Source organism: Dasypus novemcinctus, chromosome 17, assembly GCF_030445035.2.
Source record: "Dasypus novemcinctus isolate mDasNov1 chromosome 17, mDasNov1.1.hap2, whole genome shotgun sequence".
Classification (NCBI taxonomy): Eukaryota; Metazoa; Chordata; class Mammalia; order Cingulata; family Dasypodidae; genus Dasypus; species Dasypus novemcinctus.
This window is the reverse complement of record NC_080689.1, coordinates 34701744-34718684: the sequence shown is the minus strand read 5'-3', so window position 1 is coordinate 34718684 and position 16941 is coordinate 34701744. Positions and strand designations below refer to the sequence as shown.

The 16941-nt window shown below is 49.7% G+C and overlaps 1 protein-coding gene across 1 annotated transcript in view; it reads right to left on the bottom strand.

Moving 5' to 3' along the window:
• Positions 1–1385: 1385 nt before the first annotated feature.
• EPAS1 (endothelial PAS domain protein 1) overlaps positions 1386–16941 on the bottom strand; it is a 91273-nt gene continuing 75717 nt past the window's right edge. Inside the window, exons 8-16 of the mRNA XM_004447332.2 lie at positions 13572–13719; positions 11813–12027; positions 10650–10843; positions 10041–10151; positions 7997–8487; positions 6913–7039; positions 6502–6616; positions 6036–6209; positions 1386–3677 (exon numbers count right to left, since the gene is read on the bottom strand). Of these exons, the coding sequence (XP_004447389.2) occupies positions 3526–3677; positions 6036–6209; positions 6502–6616; positions 6913–7039; positions 7997–8487; positions 10041–10151; positions 10650–10843; positions 11813–12027; positions 13572–13719 (1727 nt within the window). The 3' untranslated portion in view covers positions 1386–3525. The remainder of the gene's footprint in view (positions 3678–6035; positions 6210–6501; positions 6617–6912; positions 7040–7996; positions 8488–10040; positions 10152–10649; positions 10844–11812; positions 12028–13571; positions 13720–16941) is intronic.

Below are 16941 nucleotides of genomic sequence, written 5' to 3'. Positions count from 1 at the left end.
GCTCCTGAGGGATGGGCTGGGATGTGACAATCACAGAGGAGTTTCAGAAGAGGGAAGATATTTTTAGGGAGTCCAGGACAATAAGCAAAGTTGGGTGGGAGCCCAGTAAAACCCAGAAAATCCATTCTGAAGGTCCAGGTACATATTGAGAACAGTGTAGACAAGAAGGTAAGCGAAAGAACCTAAGGATGTATACAGGTTAAAATAATAAAGGCAGGGATTTTAGATTTGAAAATGGAAGCGGTCCTATCATAAAATATACCTCCATGCCAGCACAACAGAGTGTGAGAGGAAAGAAGCACAGACCAAGCCTGGATTTGTTTCATTTCTTCCATTAACAAGCTGCGATGTGTAAGTCACTTAATATGATCCTCAGTTTTATCTCTAAAATGGGTATATCTGCTCACAGGATTTCTTAGACTGGGGATCAAATGAGATAACCAGGTGACAAGGTCATGTTGAGGACGAAGTACGTGATGTGGTAACAGCTGGTTCTAAGACTGCTCTTTGTGAGCCTCTCCCCCCTCCCCTCCACCATCATACCATGGGGATAGCCGTTTGCTCGTAAGCTGGTCCCAATGTGGAAAAGTAAAACGTGAGTCAGGCATTGCATCACGCGCATGCCTTGTTCTGGGTTTTCCCTATACTCTGCCTCTGGCCTCAGTTATCCTCATTCTTTTCACCCACATTCTACCTGGGGAGGCTCTGCTGGAGCCCTGCCACCTCTATAGTGAAGTCCTTTCTGACCACTTGAGCCCAGGCTGCCTTTTCCTTCAGAACCTCCATTTCCATGGAGGTTCCATCCCACAGTGCAGTGTGGGCATGGCTCTCAAATTGCTTCATGCAAGTTTTCTGAAGGCAGGAATCATGACTTCTTTCCTTGGATGCTCCAAATAAAAAAAAAAAAAAAGGCCCTGTGGCAGATAGAAAAATACCTGCAGAAGTATGGACGACACAAAATGACTTCCCAATCTTAGGCAATTGCCCAGTATTAATAGTAGTTCATGTCTGCCCAGTGGCTGGCTTCTGTTTTTTTTTTTTTTTCTGTTTTTTTTTTTTGAGGTACCAGGGCCAAGAATTGAGCCCAGGACCTCGTATGTGGGAAGCCGGTGCTCAATCCTGAGCCACATCGGCTCCCCTGAGTTGGTTTTTTGGTTTGTTTGCTTGTTGTTTGTGTGTGTGTGTAGTTAGGAGGCACCAGGGATCAAATCCAGGACCTCCCATGTGGGAAGCAGGCGCTTAACCATTTGAGCCACATCTGCTCCCTTTCAGTTGTCTTTTAAAGATCAGGGTCAGCGTTCATTTTCTGTGAATTATTTATTACTTCATTTTACAAAGGGTTAGCCCATGATAAACCCACAGAAACTGAGAGCCACCAGCAGTAGTAGAATCAGAATACTTTAATAAGATATCAGTGTCAAAATACATTTCCTTATAAAGTTAAGCTCCCATATAGTTATAATATTGTCAGTAGGAATTCAACAACAACATAATGTTCATGAAGGCATTGCGTTGATAGGTAAGGTTAATAAGAAGCTTGGAATATTTCTCAGAGTGTTTTAGTAAAACTGCAAGGGTAAAATGCCCTTAATGCTGAAGCAACACACATAGGAAATCAAACACCAGCGTTCTTGTGCCAGTAACCCTTCAAGTTTGCCTCCGTGTGTCCGGCAAAGCTGTTTGCCAGTGTTTGATGGAGGCAACACCATGGCTAGGTAATTTGGTGCTTTTTCTCATATAACTCATATTTTTGAAAGTTCTTTTTTTTTGCTTTGTTTGTGGCAGTAAGTCCATTTGGGCTTACCAAACACTTGGCCTCCTGTGTGCGTGTGTGTTTACGAATGTCCTCACTGTACCCATGACAGAAAAGTTCCATGTGGCTGATATTCAAAAACCAAAAGGTATCATGCCTCTTACCCAGTGAGTTAGAAAGTGCTCTGGGAACACCCTAGTTTCAGTGCTTCCTACCTAGACGTGTCACTGCAAGTGACAGAGACCTCAAGGGAGGGCCTGTGACAGGGGTCCTGTCTCTGCAAGGCCTCCTGCCACTCGCCAGCAGGGGGCGCTGCTCCACGGCCTTGCAGGACAAGCTGGCCGCAGGCTGAGGAAGAGGCACCTGACGGAGCGGCCCTTTCTGCACCTTCTCAGTTCAGCTCCATTTGCTCCAAGGGGGTGAGCTCAAAGGCTGTGGGGGTGTCACAACATTTCTGAATGCTCACTCTCATGAATTCCCACCTAAACCATTTTATGGTAGTTCTGGAAATACCCAAATGTGCCACCTGAAAGCCATTAGAGTTATATAGCTCAGTGCACTTGAAGGGGTAGCAACAGAACCTTAAGAGAAATTAAAGCACCTCTCCTCCCTCAGCATGTCCCCACCCACACCCCCGACCCCATGGTGTGCTGTCAGACCCTTTTGGCAGCAATCATACAGACATACATACAGACATACATAATACATATAGAACACAAGGAGAAGACAGCTCGTAATGCTCCCACTTAATGATTCCACTTCTTGGATTGTTTTTCACGCCTATGGCATATCACAGAAGCAAAAAGCCAACAGAAGAGAGCTCTTGAGCAGTGTTAGTATAGGCCTAGGGGAGTACTGTACAATTCTGCAGTCTTAGCAACACCAGGAAAAATAAAATTAACAGCTTAAAAAAGGTCTTAAAGTGATTTTGTGAGCAAGATTCCATTTCTAAGTTTTTAGATATTACAAAGTACCCATATATATGATAAACATTAACCCAGATATAAATCTTCTTAAAAAAACTCAGTTATGTTTTTGAATAATAATAATAATAATAATAATAAAAAATCCACTAAATGGGGGGCAAAAAAAAAAAACACAGTTTAGGAAAAGCCACAATGTGCAATTTTCACAGATAACCACATACATTAGAGTTCACCCTTCACATTTCTTTTTTTTTTTTTTTCTTCCAAAAGTCAGTATTAAACTTAGGGAAAAGAGTTGGCTTAAAAAAAGCACAAAAGACCAAAATTTACAATATGGTGATTAGTTTTTAAAAAAAAAAAAGAAAGGAGAAGGGCTTTGGGAAGGAAAGGTGACAAATCAAGCTTGGGAAGCAAAATCCTTTTTGTTTCTCTTTGGCAACAACAACACAACAACAACAACAACAAATCTTTTTAGTTATGTGAAGCCAAAGCTTTCCCGATGGAACAAGCATCTACCAAACTTGTTAGTATGGATATTGTGTGCAGTGGGGAAACCTATAGATAATATAAATTAGAAGTTGGAGGTGGAAGGAATAAAAATCTTACAAAATTTAAGAACATTTTCATTAACAGAGCAAAACAAAGCAGGTAAAACCACTGTGTATTTTCGAAACATGGATAACAAAGTGAGCATCTTCAGAAGAAGGCTCCTACTTGGCGACCCGGGCAGGCTTGCCAGGTAAGCACATCTTGCGAGAAGTGTGTTGGTGTTAGAAATATCTAGTTGCAAAAATAGGCTTAGAGAAGCTGGCGGCCAGTGTGGCAGGCGTCTGCCGGCTGCCTGGCTCAGGTGGCCTGGTCCAGGGCTCTGAGAAGGTCCCCCCCTTGCAGAAGTGTGGAGCTCCCCGGCACAGGAACGTTCACTTCACAGTCATATCTCGTCAATTCGGGCAGTAGGTAGGGCTCAAAGGAGGGCCCGAGCAGCCGGCTTGCCATACCTGAAAGAAGGGTTGGGGCTATACTTTAGAAGCCCTAAACCAAACACTCGGAAAAGCATCTATTGGTATGAGGCTTGATAGGGTGGGGGGTAAGGGGGAGAGAGGGAGGCATTTCTGGTTTTCCTCACTGGTGGGGGAGCCCTAACTTCACTCAGTTCCTTTAACATGGTCTTTCCCGAGCGACCGAGGATGGAGGCAGAAGCAAACGCACCGTGCTAGATGGGGGCTGACACCCAAGAAAGAGAGAGAGCATGTGGTAGAGGCAGCAGCAGAGCCAGGATTCGGGGCAGGGAGGGGCTGGTGTGGAAAGGAGCCTTCAGGGGGGCTTCCTGGCCTTGGAGGGGGTCAAACATCTGGAAGATCCTGGGCAAGGCCTGGGGTGGCCCAGCCCATAGCCGCCACGCAGGGCGGCGGGGAGGAGAGGCTGAGCAGGGAGAGGGAATTCGGAGCCCCCGGCACCCACACCCACACCCACACCCTTCCCCTGGGGTCACCCGCCTGAGAACCCGGTTTCAGGATCGCCGCCCTGGAAGGCTCCTCGTTCTCGCCCTGGGCCATTCTTGCAGCTAAAGAAGGAGGACGGAGGGAGGCGAAGGAGAAAGCCCCAGCAGTCAGACCTGCCCCTTACCAGGAAGGGAGGGCTCGGAAGGCCATGGCACCCAGAGGAGGACGGCCGCAAGCCCTCCCCACGCGGCGAGGGGAGGCGCTCACTTACTGGGCAGAGCCTCACTCGGGGCCCTCTCCGTCAGGAACCCCCTACCCAGCCTGCCTCTCTCCACTGCGCTCTCCCAGCACGTAGAGGCTGGGCCTCGCGCCTCTCTGAAGCCCCCACAGATCAATGGATAATTACTCAGCGCCACTCTCTACTTCCCGCACCCCTCCTTATATTTACAGACAGAAATGATCTAAGTTGAAAAGAATATGATTTTCCTCCATTTCAGTGGGTGATGAAAACTCATGGAGCTTAGCACAGGAATAATAAATACGTTGGCTCCCACTTACTGAGCACCGATTTCTGCCAGTCACCAAACTCAACGCTTTCCATGTGACTAACTCATTAAAACTTCCCGACTTGCTCAGTCATCCAGCTAGTAAAGAGCAGGGCTGGAGTTAAACCGAGAGCAACCAAAGGGCTCTAAAGCCTGGTCTCTTAATCCCTGGACAGTAATTTGCCCCAAACTACTTTGCAAGGATAGCACCCTCTTTCAGGACAGCCGTCTAGCATGTTTTCTTTAAACCCTCTAATTACGTTCATGCCCAATAGAAACATTTTTGTGACGACAACCCTGTTTAGCAAGATGGTAGCAGACTCAGGTGGCCCAGAGCAGAAGGCAGGATCATGGGGCTGCAGCTCAACCCTCCCAGAAAACCAAGGGGAGTGGGCCCTGGAGCATCCTGTCTGGGTGTCTTTGCAATTCAGCTCCCACCGAGCTGAAACCCAGGTATGTGGATGGGGCATTAGGCGACATGCAGAGTTAAGTAAAAGCCACAGGCTCCCGGGGTCTTAGGGTCAGATGAGGCCTGAGCCCCCTGACAACAGGGGGCCTCCCTTCTAAAGCACCATCAGCAGATGGCCTGCCGGCTGTGCTGCAACGCTGCTGGGAAGGAGCAAGGTCTCTCCGAGAGGCAGGCTCCTCCCTGTTCTGAGCTGAACTCGCTGCCACCTCCTGACATCCATCTCCTGGCGCTCGGCCCTCCCTCCCCTCTGCCCTCTCTTTCTCTTCTCCTTTTGAGAGCCCCTCACACAGCACGTCCTTGAGCCCTCTAGCAGTTCTGGCTGTCTCCCTCTTTCTTTTCTTCTGAAAACACTCCCCAGAGTCAACAGGCTTCAGGTTCCAGAATGGTACGAACCGGTCTTCAGCCTTCAGTCATCTGGATTCTCTCATTCTGTTTTTCTAGCTGGAGTTTGTGTCAGGTATTTTGTTTTTCCTTCCATGTCAGGTATTTTGTTTTTCCTTCCAGGTCTTAGATCCCCACCCCCCTTCCCCTGCCACGAGGAACTTGGTCTCCCACTGACGGGTCAGCAGGGCCTCACGGAGAAACGGCCTAAATTCTAGTCCTAGGGCCCTGGGAAGACAGAGAGGTGGCTCGGCCTCTGGGAGCCCACACAGAGGAATCCCACGGAAGTACCTAGCATGGCACCTAAGTGGAGCAGGGACATAACAAAGGCAGTTTTGAAAGCCTGATGCTTTTCCAAATGCTGGATACTTTTCCTTTCCTTCAAGCCAAATCAGCAATTTTTGATTTACTCAGCTCTGGGTAGGTGAGGGCAACGGGCCTCTGGCCTCTCCCTGGCCCTCAGGCCTCCTACACCCACCAGACCTTGGGGTGGGGGCTCCAGGTCCCGAGCAAACCCACCTGACACCCTGTGAGCCGACGGCAGGCTGTAGTCCTGGTACTGGGAGGCGTAACACTGCAGGGGGACCCCACTCTTGGCATTCTCCCTGGGGTTCATGGCAGATGGCAGCTGGGGTGGCAGCAGGTGTCTCAGGGGCTGGCCCAGACCCCTCATGGGGTTTTGAGGGAACTCATCTGAAAGACCAAATTCAGAGAGTGAGGGTAGAGCCAGCAACGCCCAGCCTGCAGCTCCCTTCCTTCCAGAAGGGCCGGCCCCAGGGGCCTTGGAGCCCAGAGGTTCCTGACAGCAACCTCTGCACCAAAGCGGAAAGGGGGAAGTTGGGGTGTGAGGAAGGTGGGACAGAAGGCGCCATCCTTTTCTCTCAAGGGAGAAGCGAAGGCTCAGTTTGGAGGGCTCTGGAGCCCTTGGCCTTCCACCTGAGATGTCTCCCCTCCCGTCAGAGGCCTGGGTCTTTCTGCTGCTCACCAACGGGGACGTTCGCACTCAGCGGCTTGTCCAACATCAAAGGGCAGTTCCCACCCCTGAGACTCTTCATCCGTTTCCACATCAACTGTGAAGTGCCGCGGTCTGGTGGATCCCCCTGGGTATGGGAAGGACAGATGTAGAGGGGAGAGAGCCTGAGAACGGTCCCCAAACTGTGTCGGGGTGGTGTGGCAGAGAGCAGCTCTGCTGGAATGAGGTTGGTTGCTCGCTCTCCCCGAAGGGGCCACACCCTCCACCCTCCCAGCTGCCCCCGGCAGATGCTCAGAGGTCCTGCCAGGCAGTATCAGAGCCTCCCACCAGCCTGGGTCTCTGCAATCAGCACTGACTCCCTGCCCAGCCTGCCCAAGGGCTGTGCAGGGAACCCATGGCGGCGCCAGTCGGGAGATGGCTCACCCCACTCATGTCTTGGAAGGCTTGCTCCTCATAGTCCAGCTGTCGCTTCAGCTTCAGCTTGTTGGAGAGGGCTACCATGGCCGGGCTCATCACGTCTGGGCCCAGGGGCCCGAACCCCTTTGCAGACCTGCCAAGCCCAAGAGAGTGGGCGGTGAGGGCGTCTGGAGACCCATGCCATCCCAGCGCCTTCATCTAATCTGAGGTTCCCTGGAAACTGAGGCTGGTGACTGTGACTCTGAGACCCGAAGGGCAGAGTGGGCTGTAGGCCTGAGGTGACGTGCTGCCTCCCTTCCTCAGGTTCCTCCATGTCATGTCGTTCAGATGCTGAACAGCTGAAGTCACCGGCACCACCCTCCACACATCCCCGCCCGACCTCAGTTGTCCCCAGGCAGCCTTCGAGTGTGGCCCAGGTTTGTGGCTGCCCAGGTAGGGTGATTTCCATCTGCAGGAAGCTTTCTTCTGCCCCAGTCTCTTCTCTGCCCTATGTGAACAGCTCTCCTCTCTGTTTGCTCTTTGGGTGGTAATTCTATCTGGGGAGCCCTGTTAGGGTTCTCCTTCCCCAGGGAAGAATCACCAATGGGCACTGGGTGCTAGAATTCACATTCCAACCACTATGATAGCCTGGTAAGCTCTCAGCTGGTTGAAATGACTCTTGCTGGAGATATCTGAAGGAGCTCAGAGAAGGCAGATAGAAGAAGGCTATTTTTGAGCCTGGGCATTGCCCAGGGAAGTTGCTGTGGTGGGGACCCCAAGATTCAAATGGCAGGGAAAAGATGTATGCATCCTTTCACTTTTGAAAAATGGGAAAAACCACTCCATTTTCTACGTTCTGTGCTTCAAATGATGACCCCTGGTTGAGAAAGGCACGTTAAGGGGAAGCCCAATTGGAGACAATTCTTTCCCTTTTCCTGTACTAAGTCCACTCTTGCTCTCTTCCAACCCTGGTCTCATATACACCCTTGAAACCTGAGCTATCAGAGAAAAGGGCTAAATGGAGTATCAGACAGCCAGGGGCTGGGAGAAGAGATGATGGGACAAGGAGCTTTTCCAGGTTTGAGCACAGCCAAGTCTCTCTGCCACTCACCTCTTCTTGAACATGGAGAGATGGGGTGAGGTGACAGGGGGCCCCAATGGTGACGCTCCCAAGGGCTCAGTGTGCTGATCCCCAACAGGCCACTTCGTTGGCACAAAATGTAATGGCGGATCAGGAGGCCACTGTGTGTTGGATCTGCCCCCCATGGAGGAGAGAGGGGTGCTGGCCTGGCCACAGCACGGTGGCAGGGATGCCTTGCTTCCGCCATCGAAGAAGATGGAGGACATGGGCCAGTGCTCAGGCTCTGTCTTCTTGCTTTCCAGCTGCTGCTGATACTTGTCCAGGAGGAAGGGGCTGTGCAAGGCCATAGGGGCGAGTGGCTGGAAGATGTTTGTCATGGTGCTGAAGCAGTGCTGGGGAGTAGACTGGGGGTTCTCTGGTAAGAGCCGCTCCTCTGGGCAGATGGGGCTCAGCTGGAAGTCTTCTCCATCCATGGGGATATAGGGGGCCAGTGTCTCCAAGTCAAGCTCATTGAAATCAGTCTGTGGAGAGACAAAGCACAGGCATGGTGGTGGGCAGAGTCTGAGTGCATGGCATCTCCACATGACACTCTTTAGGCTCTACCCTTCACCTCCACCCAGTCGTTTATCTCAAGCCCAGCTCAAACTCCTGCATGGCTCCCTGAAGCCTGCCAGGAAAAATTCAGACCTGTCCACTTACTGTGTACCGCACAAGACTATCCTCTCCCTGTTTTATGCCCTCTTCATCCTGGGCCACAGATCTCCAAGCTCCACTGGATCATCCCCTCCACATGCCACACTGGTGTCACCCTCCCCCAACCACTTAACCTGAAATGCCCTCCTCTGCCTTTTCCCTGCCCAAACCCCAGGTGGCCCCCCTTCCACAGTGCCCACTTTAGCCCACAGCAGTTGCTCCATTTCCTGACCTCCTACAAAACTCAGGCCTGTGGTTTACACTTTGGGTCCCTGGGAGCAAAGGATGTATTTGTCCCCATCTCCCTCCTATCCCAGCACAGGCCTCAGCACACAGGTGTGCCCTGATGGCATCTGTGGACTGTTTGTAGAATAAGCAGCAGGTTGCAGTGGTGGAGGGCCGTGGAGATGCCCCGGAGCTTCCCAGGAGCAGGCTGGGCCCTAGAGAGCATACTCACAAGCAGAAGCAGAAAATTACAGCCTCACTGGGGGGATCCAGCTTACTAATGATTAGAACTACATGAAATGGTTAAAGAGCAGAAGCAATTGTGCCTAAGTACTGCGTAATAAAACCTACAAGAGTTCTGAGGAGACAGAGGAGATGCCAATGGCTGAAATTAAGGGAAGTTTTGTGGAATAGGTGGAACCTGTGCCAGGTAAGATAAAGATATGAGCTGAAGAGCAAGTGGTGGGGATTTAGATGATTAATCCAGACTAAGACAAATAGAGGATTTATGATTTTCCCTTGAGTTTTGTGACACATGCACCCATCCACTCATCTTATCCCTGTTTATATAATTTTGACCGTAACATTTGGCTTTATGCAATGAATATACTCCTGAAAAGTTGTGTGCAAATGTAAATTTATCAATCAGGTGTCACACGAAAATGCATTTAAAATAAAACGACTAATTAAAAAAAATGAGAAAAAAAAAAGGAAAACAACAAAAAAACCCAAAATAAAATAAAATTAGTATTTCAAAGAATGCTAAGATGAGATGTTTGTGAAAGGAGTACTTGTCCCTAGTTTTATGCTTTATAAATCTGGATATGTTTTTAAAATATAGGGCTTCCTTAAAGAAAGGTCCAGTTATCGCTTTGGTTTTCAAGTGCACTAAGGAAGTTATTCAGTTACCTGGGATGTATGTGGAGGAGAGTTAAGAATGGAAGAGCTGGATTTGACATGGGTGGGGCAGAGGTGGGAGGACACAGTGACCACAGGCCCCATTTCCCTGAGCCCTCACCCATTTATGGGACCAAGGCCTTGGCCAAGCATCCCCACTGGTCTTTGCAACAAATGGATGAGGCTGCAGGGACAGACGTGAACCGTCATCACCTGCCATGTATGGCACACCACCCTGATCTTCCCCGCAGCCACCGACCTGGGGGCTGCTCTGGTCCTTCGCCTTGGTGTCCACAGCAAAGAGCTTCTCGATCATCTCAATCTTCAGATCATTATCCAGAGGTGGGTAATGGTCTCCAGGGCTGCTGGGCTAGGGGCCAGGAAGTAGGGGGACCAGGTCAAAGATATGGTAGTGGTCTCCCTGGAAGTCTAAGAGGGAAGGAGCCCACGGATTCAATTCCTTTCCACTGAACAAGTAGGGGGGCCACTACTTAAGAGCTGTGTGATTTAGGTCAACTTATCAACCTCTCTGAACCTGTTTTCTCATCATAAAGTGAGGCTAATCCCACTTCACAGGCTGTCTTAAGGAGCAAGGGGTAAGGTTGTGGCTGGAAGGGCTCTGGAAACCACACAGCTCTACACCTGTCTAGGATGGCTACAGCTCTGCACAGGGTCAGAGGTTGGGGTGCACAGCTTAACACGACTCAGCCCAGGTCTTCTAGGAACTTATAATTTAGATGAAAACAGGGGGATGAATCCTCAGGCCGTGAGTGCCATGGCTACCCTCGGAGGCTCCATGATGGCTTGAGAAGGAGGCAGCACGTCTGTCCAGGCCGAGGACCCGTGGCCTGGCTGGGTCGGGGCTCACCGTGGAGCAGCTGCTGCTGCTGCTGCTGCTGGGCGTGGCGCTGCCGGGGGCGGCCGCCTGGGGCACCGTGAAGGCGGGCAGGCTCCCGGCCTCGCTCTGCGCGCCCCGGCGGCTCCTCAGCTCCTCGGCCCATGGCTGGCTCGCGGGCAGGATGGCCTGGCCGTAGGCTGAGGACTCCTCGAAGTTCTGGCTCCCTGGGAAGAGAAGGGCCTGTTGAGGGGACAGCTGCAAGCACTGGGCTCACCCCCAGAGCAGAGAAAGCCCCAAGTCGTACAAAGGACCCTCGAAGGCCTGGACCCCTGAGCTCAGCTGTGACCAAAGGAAACAGGGGCGACGAGTCAATTTACAGTCTCTTTAAAGGGACCCTCTCCTGGAGAGTTTCATTTTGAGATTAAGCTTTTTAGAGTTAAAGAGCAATCAGAAATGTGGAAAAGGTTTTGCGAGAATTGGACAATTCGCGTCAATATTGTTGCAAAATGGGGACACTGCAAGATGTCCTGTCCAAGCTCCCGTTGTCCTTTATGAGTCTCTGAAGTGGCGACACGCATGTGGCTGCTCCCTGAGCCTCTAAGAGGCAGAGACTCGGCTCTGTAGGGGAGGTGGGGAGGGGCAGACAAGGCAAAGTCGGATGGGGGTAGCCATGAGTCGCAGCCTGGGGAGGCAACGGTCTGGAATGGGACTGAAAAGTCCGCATCCCCAGCGGGGAGGGCAAATATTTAAAGAAGCAGTGCATTTGGGGCTTCATCCTAGGCCTGGATCTTCTCCCCATCCCGGCTTCTGGAATTACTACGCCCAATATTATTTCAACCTACTCCTCTGCTTTAACCAACCCGACGTGTCCTTCAAGATGTCCCTGTGGCCTCCAGCCCCATCTCCAGCCTCTCCCCGGTCTCAGACGCCCATTGCCTGTAGTAAAGACTTGGCTCCGCAGGGCTGCCTGCTCTCACAGCCCCGTCCAGGTCAGCACGCTGTGAGGGCAGGTGCAGGGAAGGCTGACTCGGTGGAGGCTGCCTATGTGTTCCTTTCCTTCCCAGTAGAGTGTGGCCACTAAGAGGGGATGAGCAAGACTGAAGAAGGGTCAGGGATAGCTCTGGTTAAGGAAAAGCTGGGGCCAGAAAGGGCTGTCACGATAAGAACCTCCTCCCACTCCAAGAGGCACCCACCGAAATCCAGAGAAATGATGGCATCTCCCGCAGTGGGTGCCAGCTGAGCCAGCTCCTCAGGCTCCTCCTTCAGCTTGGTGAACAGGAAGTTACTCTTCTCAGACGCGCCCACCTTGCCACTGTTGTCAAAGATGCTGTTCATGACCATCATGTGGGGCTTGAACAGGGATTCTGTCTGGTCCATGGAGAATACCACGTCGTTCTTCTCAATCTCACTAACGGCACAAAAGGGCACTTCAGACTACCCACATTTCACAGCAAAACCCCAATGCTCCCCCAGACACACAGACACCTCGACAGCTAAGCTAGTCAGCCAAAAAGATGAGTGGGTCCCTACTTTGTAAAGGACTGTGCAAAAGAAGTCTGCTAGTCACAACTACCACACCAAGGAACTGAGAGTCTACAGCTGCAAGCAAGAGAGTCCCATCCATCAGCCATAGGGGATCGAAGCCCCCTCTCAATTAGAGGGGGAGTGGGCATCACCACGCCAGAATCCTCAGGACTGGGGAATAAAATATGGACTAGAGTGGACTTACTGGTATCTACTATAGACTTATTGTGACTCTAGCAGTGGAAGAAATTATATCATTGATGTGGAGACAGTGGCCACTAGAGTTGCTGAGGGCAGGGAGAGGGAAAAAGAGGTGTACTATGGGGATATTTTTGGGACTTGGGATTGTCCTGAAGGACACTGCAAAGACAGATACAGGACATTACATATCCTGCCATAACCTACAGAATGGAGTGGGAGAGTGTATAAACTATAATCCATGCTCTGTGGCAGTGCTCCAAAATGTTTTCATCAATTGCAATAAATGTACCACACTAATGAAAGACATTGTTAATGTGGGAAAAGTGGGAGGTGTGGGGAGTGGGGCGTATGGGAATCCCCTATTTTTTTTAATGTTACATTTTATGCAATCATGTATCTTTTAAAAAATAAATAAAAATATATTAAAAAATATGTTTGCTAGTTGCTTCCGAACACATAGCTATTTATTTATTTATTTATTTAATTCCCCTCCCCTCCCCTGGTTGTCTGTTTTCTGTGTCTTTTTGCTGCGTCTTGTTTCTTTTGTCCGCTACTGTTGTCGTCAGCGGCACGGAAAGTGTGGGCGGCGCCATTCCCCCTGCGTGGCAGGGCACTCCTTGCGCGCATCAGCACTGCGCATGGGCCAGCTCCACACGGGTCAAGGAGGCCCGGGGCTTGAACCGCGGACCTCCCATGTGGTAGACGGACGCCCTAACCACTGGGCCAAGTCCGCCGCCACACATAGCTATTTTGATGCTGCTTGGTTATCAGTCCTGAGATGGGTGGTAAACAAGAGGCTTGCATGTTTTTGCTTCACTCTAGCAAGGACTTTCTCCAGCTTTCTTTTCACAGCTACAGGGAAGATGCTACACCTTTTTCTAGAAAGCATGAGCAATTCTTTCCCCTTTTTGCCAGTTCAGAAAACACTTATGAAATAACTACTGAGTATTAGCTACCTTCCCACCTGGGGAAGAGGCATGACATAAACAGTAGGGAAAGGGCAGAAAGAACACTGTAAAGGGGGGATCCCTAGTATCCCACTGATCCCAAGACACCCATGGAAGGTCCTCTGAGCCATACTGGATAGCACTGCAAAGAGCTCCCGGACGGGGTGCCCAGAGTTCTGAGTGGCGTAGCATTCTCTGGGCCTGCTGTCCTCAGTCTGGGAAGGTTGGGGTGCCCCATGCTCCCAGGCCCTGAGACCTGCCAACCCTCCCTGCTGCTCACCTGAGGACGTAGTTGACACACATGATGCACTGGGGCTGCAGGTTGCGGGGGTTGTAGATGACGGTCCCCTGCGTCTCCAGCCACACATAGCCTCCATGCTTTGCGAGCATCCGGTACTGGCCGCTCACCACCTGACCCTTGGTGCACACTAGGGGAGGAGAAATGGAGCCAGAGGTCAGGGAGGTGGGCGAGTGGAGTTCACACATAGGGAGAGCCCACAGGGAGGGCGCTCTGCAGGGAAACAGGTAGGACTGGGCACCAGGACATAGAGGACCATAGAAAGTGAGCTGGAAGGGAGCTTGGGATCATCTCACCAACTCTTCATCTTAAATATAGGAAATTGAAGTCCAGAGAGGTTGAATGACTTGCCCAAGGTTCAACCACAAATGAGAAACCTACTATAGTCTGCACCTTTGCTGTTGACCCATGACCAATCCCTTGACAACTCTGGATCACCAACTAGTTCAGCTGTAAGCAGAACTAGGAGGAGCAGCAACTGCCCTTCTTTCCCCACAAGGTCAATAAGGGGAACCTCCTCCTGAGTGCAAGCCAGGTAAGGGAGAGCCTCCTCCCTCAAATACTCCAGGGTGCTGGAATACTTGCAAGGAGCTGGGAGAAAGCCTGTCCTCAGGGCTTTGCAGCAGATCACCACAAGTACCCTTCCTGTGACTGAAACCAGTGTGTGTGTGTGCGCACGCACGCGTGTGGCACATTTTCATTGATAGCCCTGATTTTTCCAGCTTATCCATCAGCTCTGCACCTTTGGGGCCATAGAAGGTTTGTGACCCATATCAAAAGAAAAAGCCTGGGGTTAAGAAAGAGCTGGGCCCCGCAGCACCCACACATAGCCTCTTTACAAACCATCCTTAAGTCCTTCCTTCATTCCTTCTTCTCCCATCTCCCCAAGTAGGCTTCCTGCTAAGACCTGTTCTTCCCTCCCAGATTGTCCCTCCCAGAGTGTTCATTTAAAATTTGCATTGTATAAAAACACTGGGGAAGGGACTCCCTCTTCCCATCTTCCCCCATCAAAAATGAATCAATAAATCTCTTTAAATGAAAGTCTACTAATGTTACAAGTTCTCATTTATTTTCATTCCTTGGGAAATCATTCCTTAGAACTCCAGCTCAGAAACTCCCAAATCACAGAGAGTTAGAAACGGCATGGTGGAAAGATTAGGGAATCTTGCTAGCCGGGGAATTTTGGGAAAAGAACAATACTTAGTTTTTGTTTCCTCATCTGCCAAATAGGGCAGTGATAATAATAGTAGTAACAATACTAGGAACTATTAGCTACCCAACAGACTACATCAGGTTGTAATGAGGATCAAATGTGCCTGCCTGGCTTATCAGACACACGAATCATGACTGAATGTCACTGACAAACGCTGTTTAGGAAAAGCCATCTTCTCCCCAAAGCTACTCCTACGTGTCCTGCCCAGCCTTGTCACAGTCTGTCCAGGTTTGCAGTTGATGTAGTGAGGGGCCCTGTGGGATAATTCCCACGGTCTCTGCAATCCCAGTCCCCCTCATTCTCCTAGGAGGCTCCTGGGCCACCTCCCCATTTACTCTCCTGTGTGGTCCAGGACTGCAGCTCGGTTCACTTTAAATGCTGTTTGGAATCCTTTACATTTAATTTTACCTGCCTCAAAATTTTAACCAGCCCTGGCAAGGTGCAGGAATTACTGACATACACAAGTAGCCATCTCATAAGATGAATTCATTTTTGTACAGCAATTGGAACAGTGCCTGGTACACAGCAGCATTCAATAAGGACGAACTTCACCATTAAGTATGCAAGGACACCATGACCACTCTGTTATCCCCATTTCAGAAGAAAATGAAGATTAGAACTCTGGAGTGATTTGCCAAGAGGCCTCTTCAGTGAAAAGAGTGGATGGGATTATAGTTCCAACTAAAGACTTCTAGTCTAAGCTTTTCTTGCTTGTTTTCAGTTTTTAAAATCAATTTTATTGAGGTTTAATTCACGTTCAGTAAAAATGTTCCCATTTTAAGCATACGGTTCAATGGGTTTTGACAAATATATGAACCATGTAATTATGAGCACAATCAAGGTGGAGAGCTTTTCCATCACCCCCCAATTTCCTTATACCTCTTCACAGTCAAGCCACACTCCCACTTCTAAGCTCACTGATGCTTTCTGTCACTAGCTATTGAAATGGTTTTTCCTAAGAATTTTCATATATATGGGATCATATAGTAGGTATTCTTTTGTGTCTGGCTTCTTTCCACTCAGCATTTTCTTATCCATTCGTCAGTTAATGGATGTTGAGTTGTTTCCAGTTTTTGGTGACTATGAATAAAGCTGCTATGAACGTTTGCATACGAGTCTTTGCAGGGACATATATTTTCATTTCTCTTGGGTGCACCTAGGAGCACAAGTGCTAGCACATACGCTAAGTATATGTTTACTTTATAAAAAGCTGCCAAGTTGTTTTCCTAAGTGCATGTATCATCCTAGTCTAATCTTAACAAAATCCTATGCCATAGGGAGGATAGATACCATCTTCTACCACGAGGAAACTAAGATCAGTGTTACTTAATATTACACAGGACAGATGACAGAATCCAGCCCCTGGGTCTTCGCACAGTGACCTCTTACTACACTTGCCTGAGCCCTAAGTCGCCAGGAGGCCCTAAACTTGCTGACCCACAGCTTTAGGTACTCCTCTGCCAAGAGAAGTAACTTCTGTTCTCCCCACTCTTCCTTGGTCAGTCCTACTGAGTTCCCTTGTAATAAAATGATTCTTGCACAATTTCAAGTGCCTGGAGTTAACTTATTTAGACAGTGCTTAATGCAGATCGAATTCAGGCTTATTCTTTTTGATTAAACAGTGCAAAGAGCAAAGGTTTTAACTGCATTTCTCGCAATCACAGGCGAGGGCCTGCATTGTCAGTGGAATATAATTACACCAGCTTTCTAATCATCTGCTCATTAGTGCCAGCCAGGGTGAGGGGCCTGCTACTTGGTAGATAGGCTTTTTTTTTTTATGGCCTTTAATCTTGTTTTCCTAAGAGCACATAATGTCCTCAGGCAACAAAGAGAAACTGAGCCCCCCTCCCAAGGCCTACCCCTTGAGAAGAACAATGTATGAATTACTAAGCCATTTGGAAAGGTTGATTTCAATTATCTAAGCCTGGTTTGAGGACTGAGATTCCCCAGTCACCTGCCCGTTAAAACTCTGCAGGCAGAGGGGCACATTTGCATGTGCAAATTCAGGACACCACCATGTTACTCCGCGCCCCCCTAAGCCTGGGCCTCCACTTCTTCCCCAGCACCCACCGGATTCTGAGGGGCAACTTTATTTGCACAAAGTCAAAGACAAAAGTTTCTTGGGTGTCTCCCCCACCC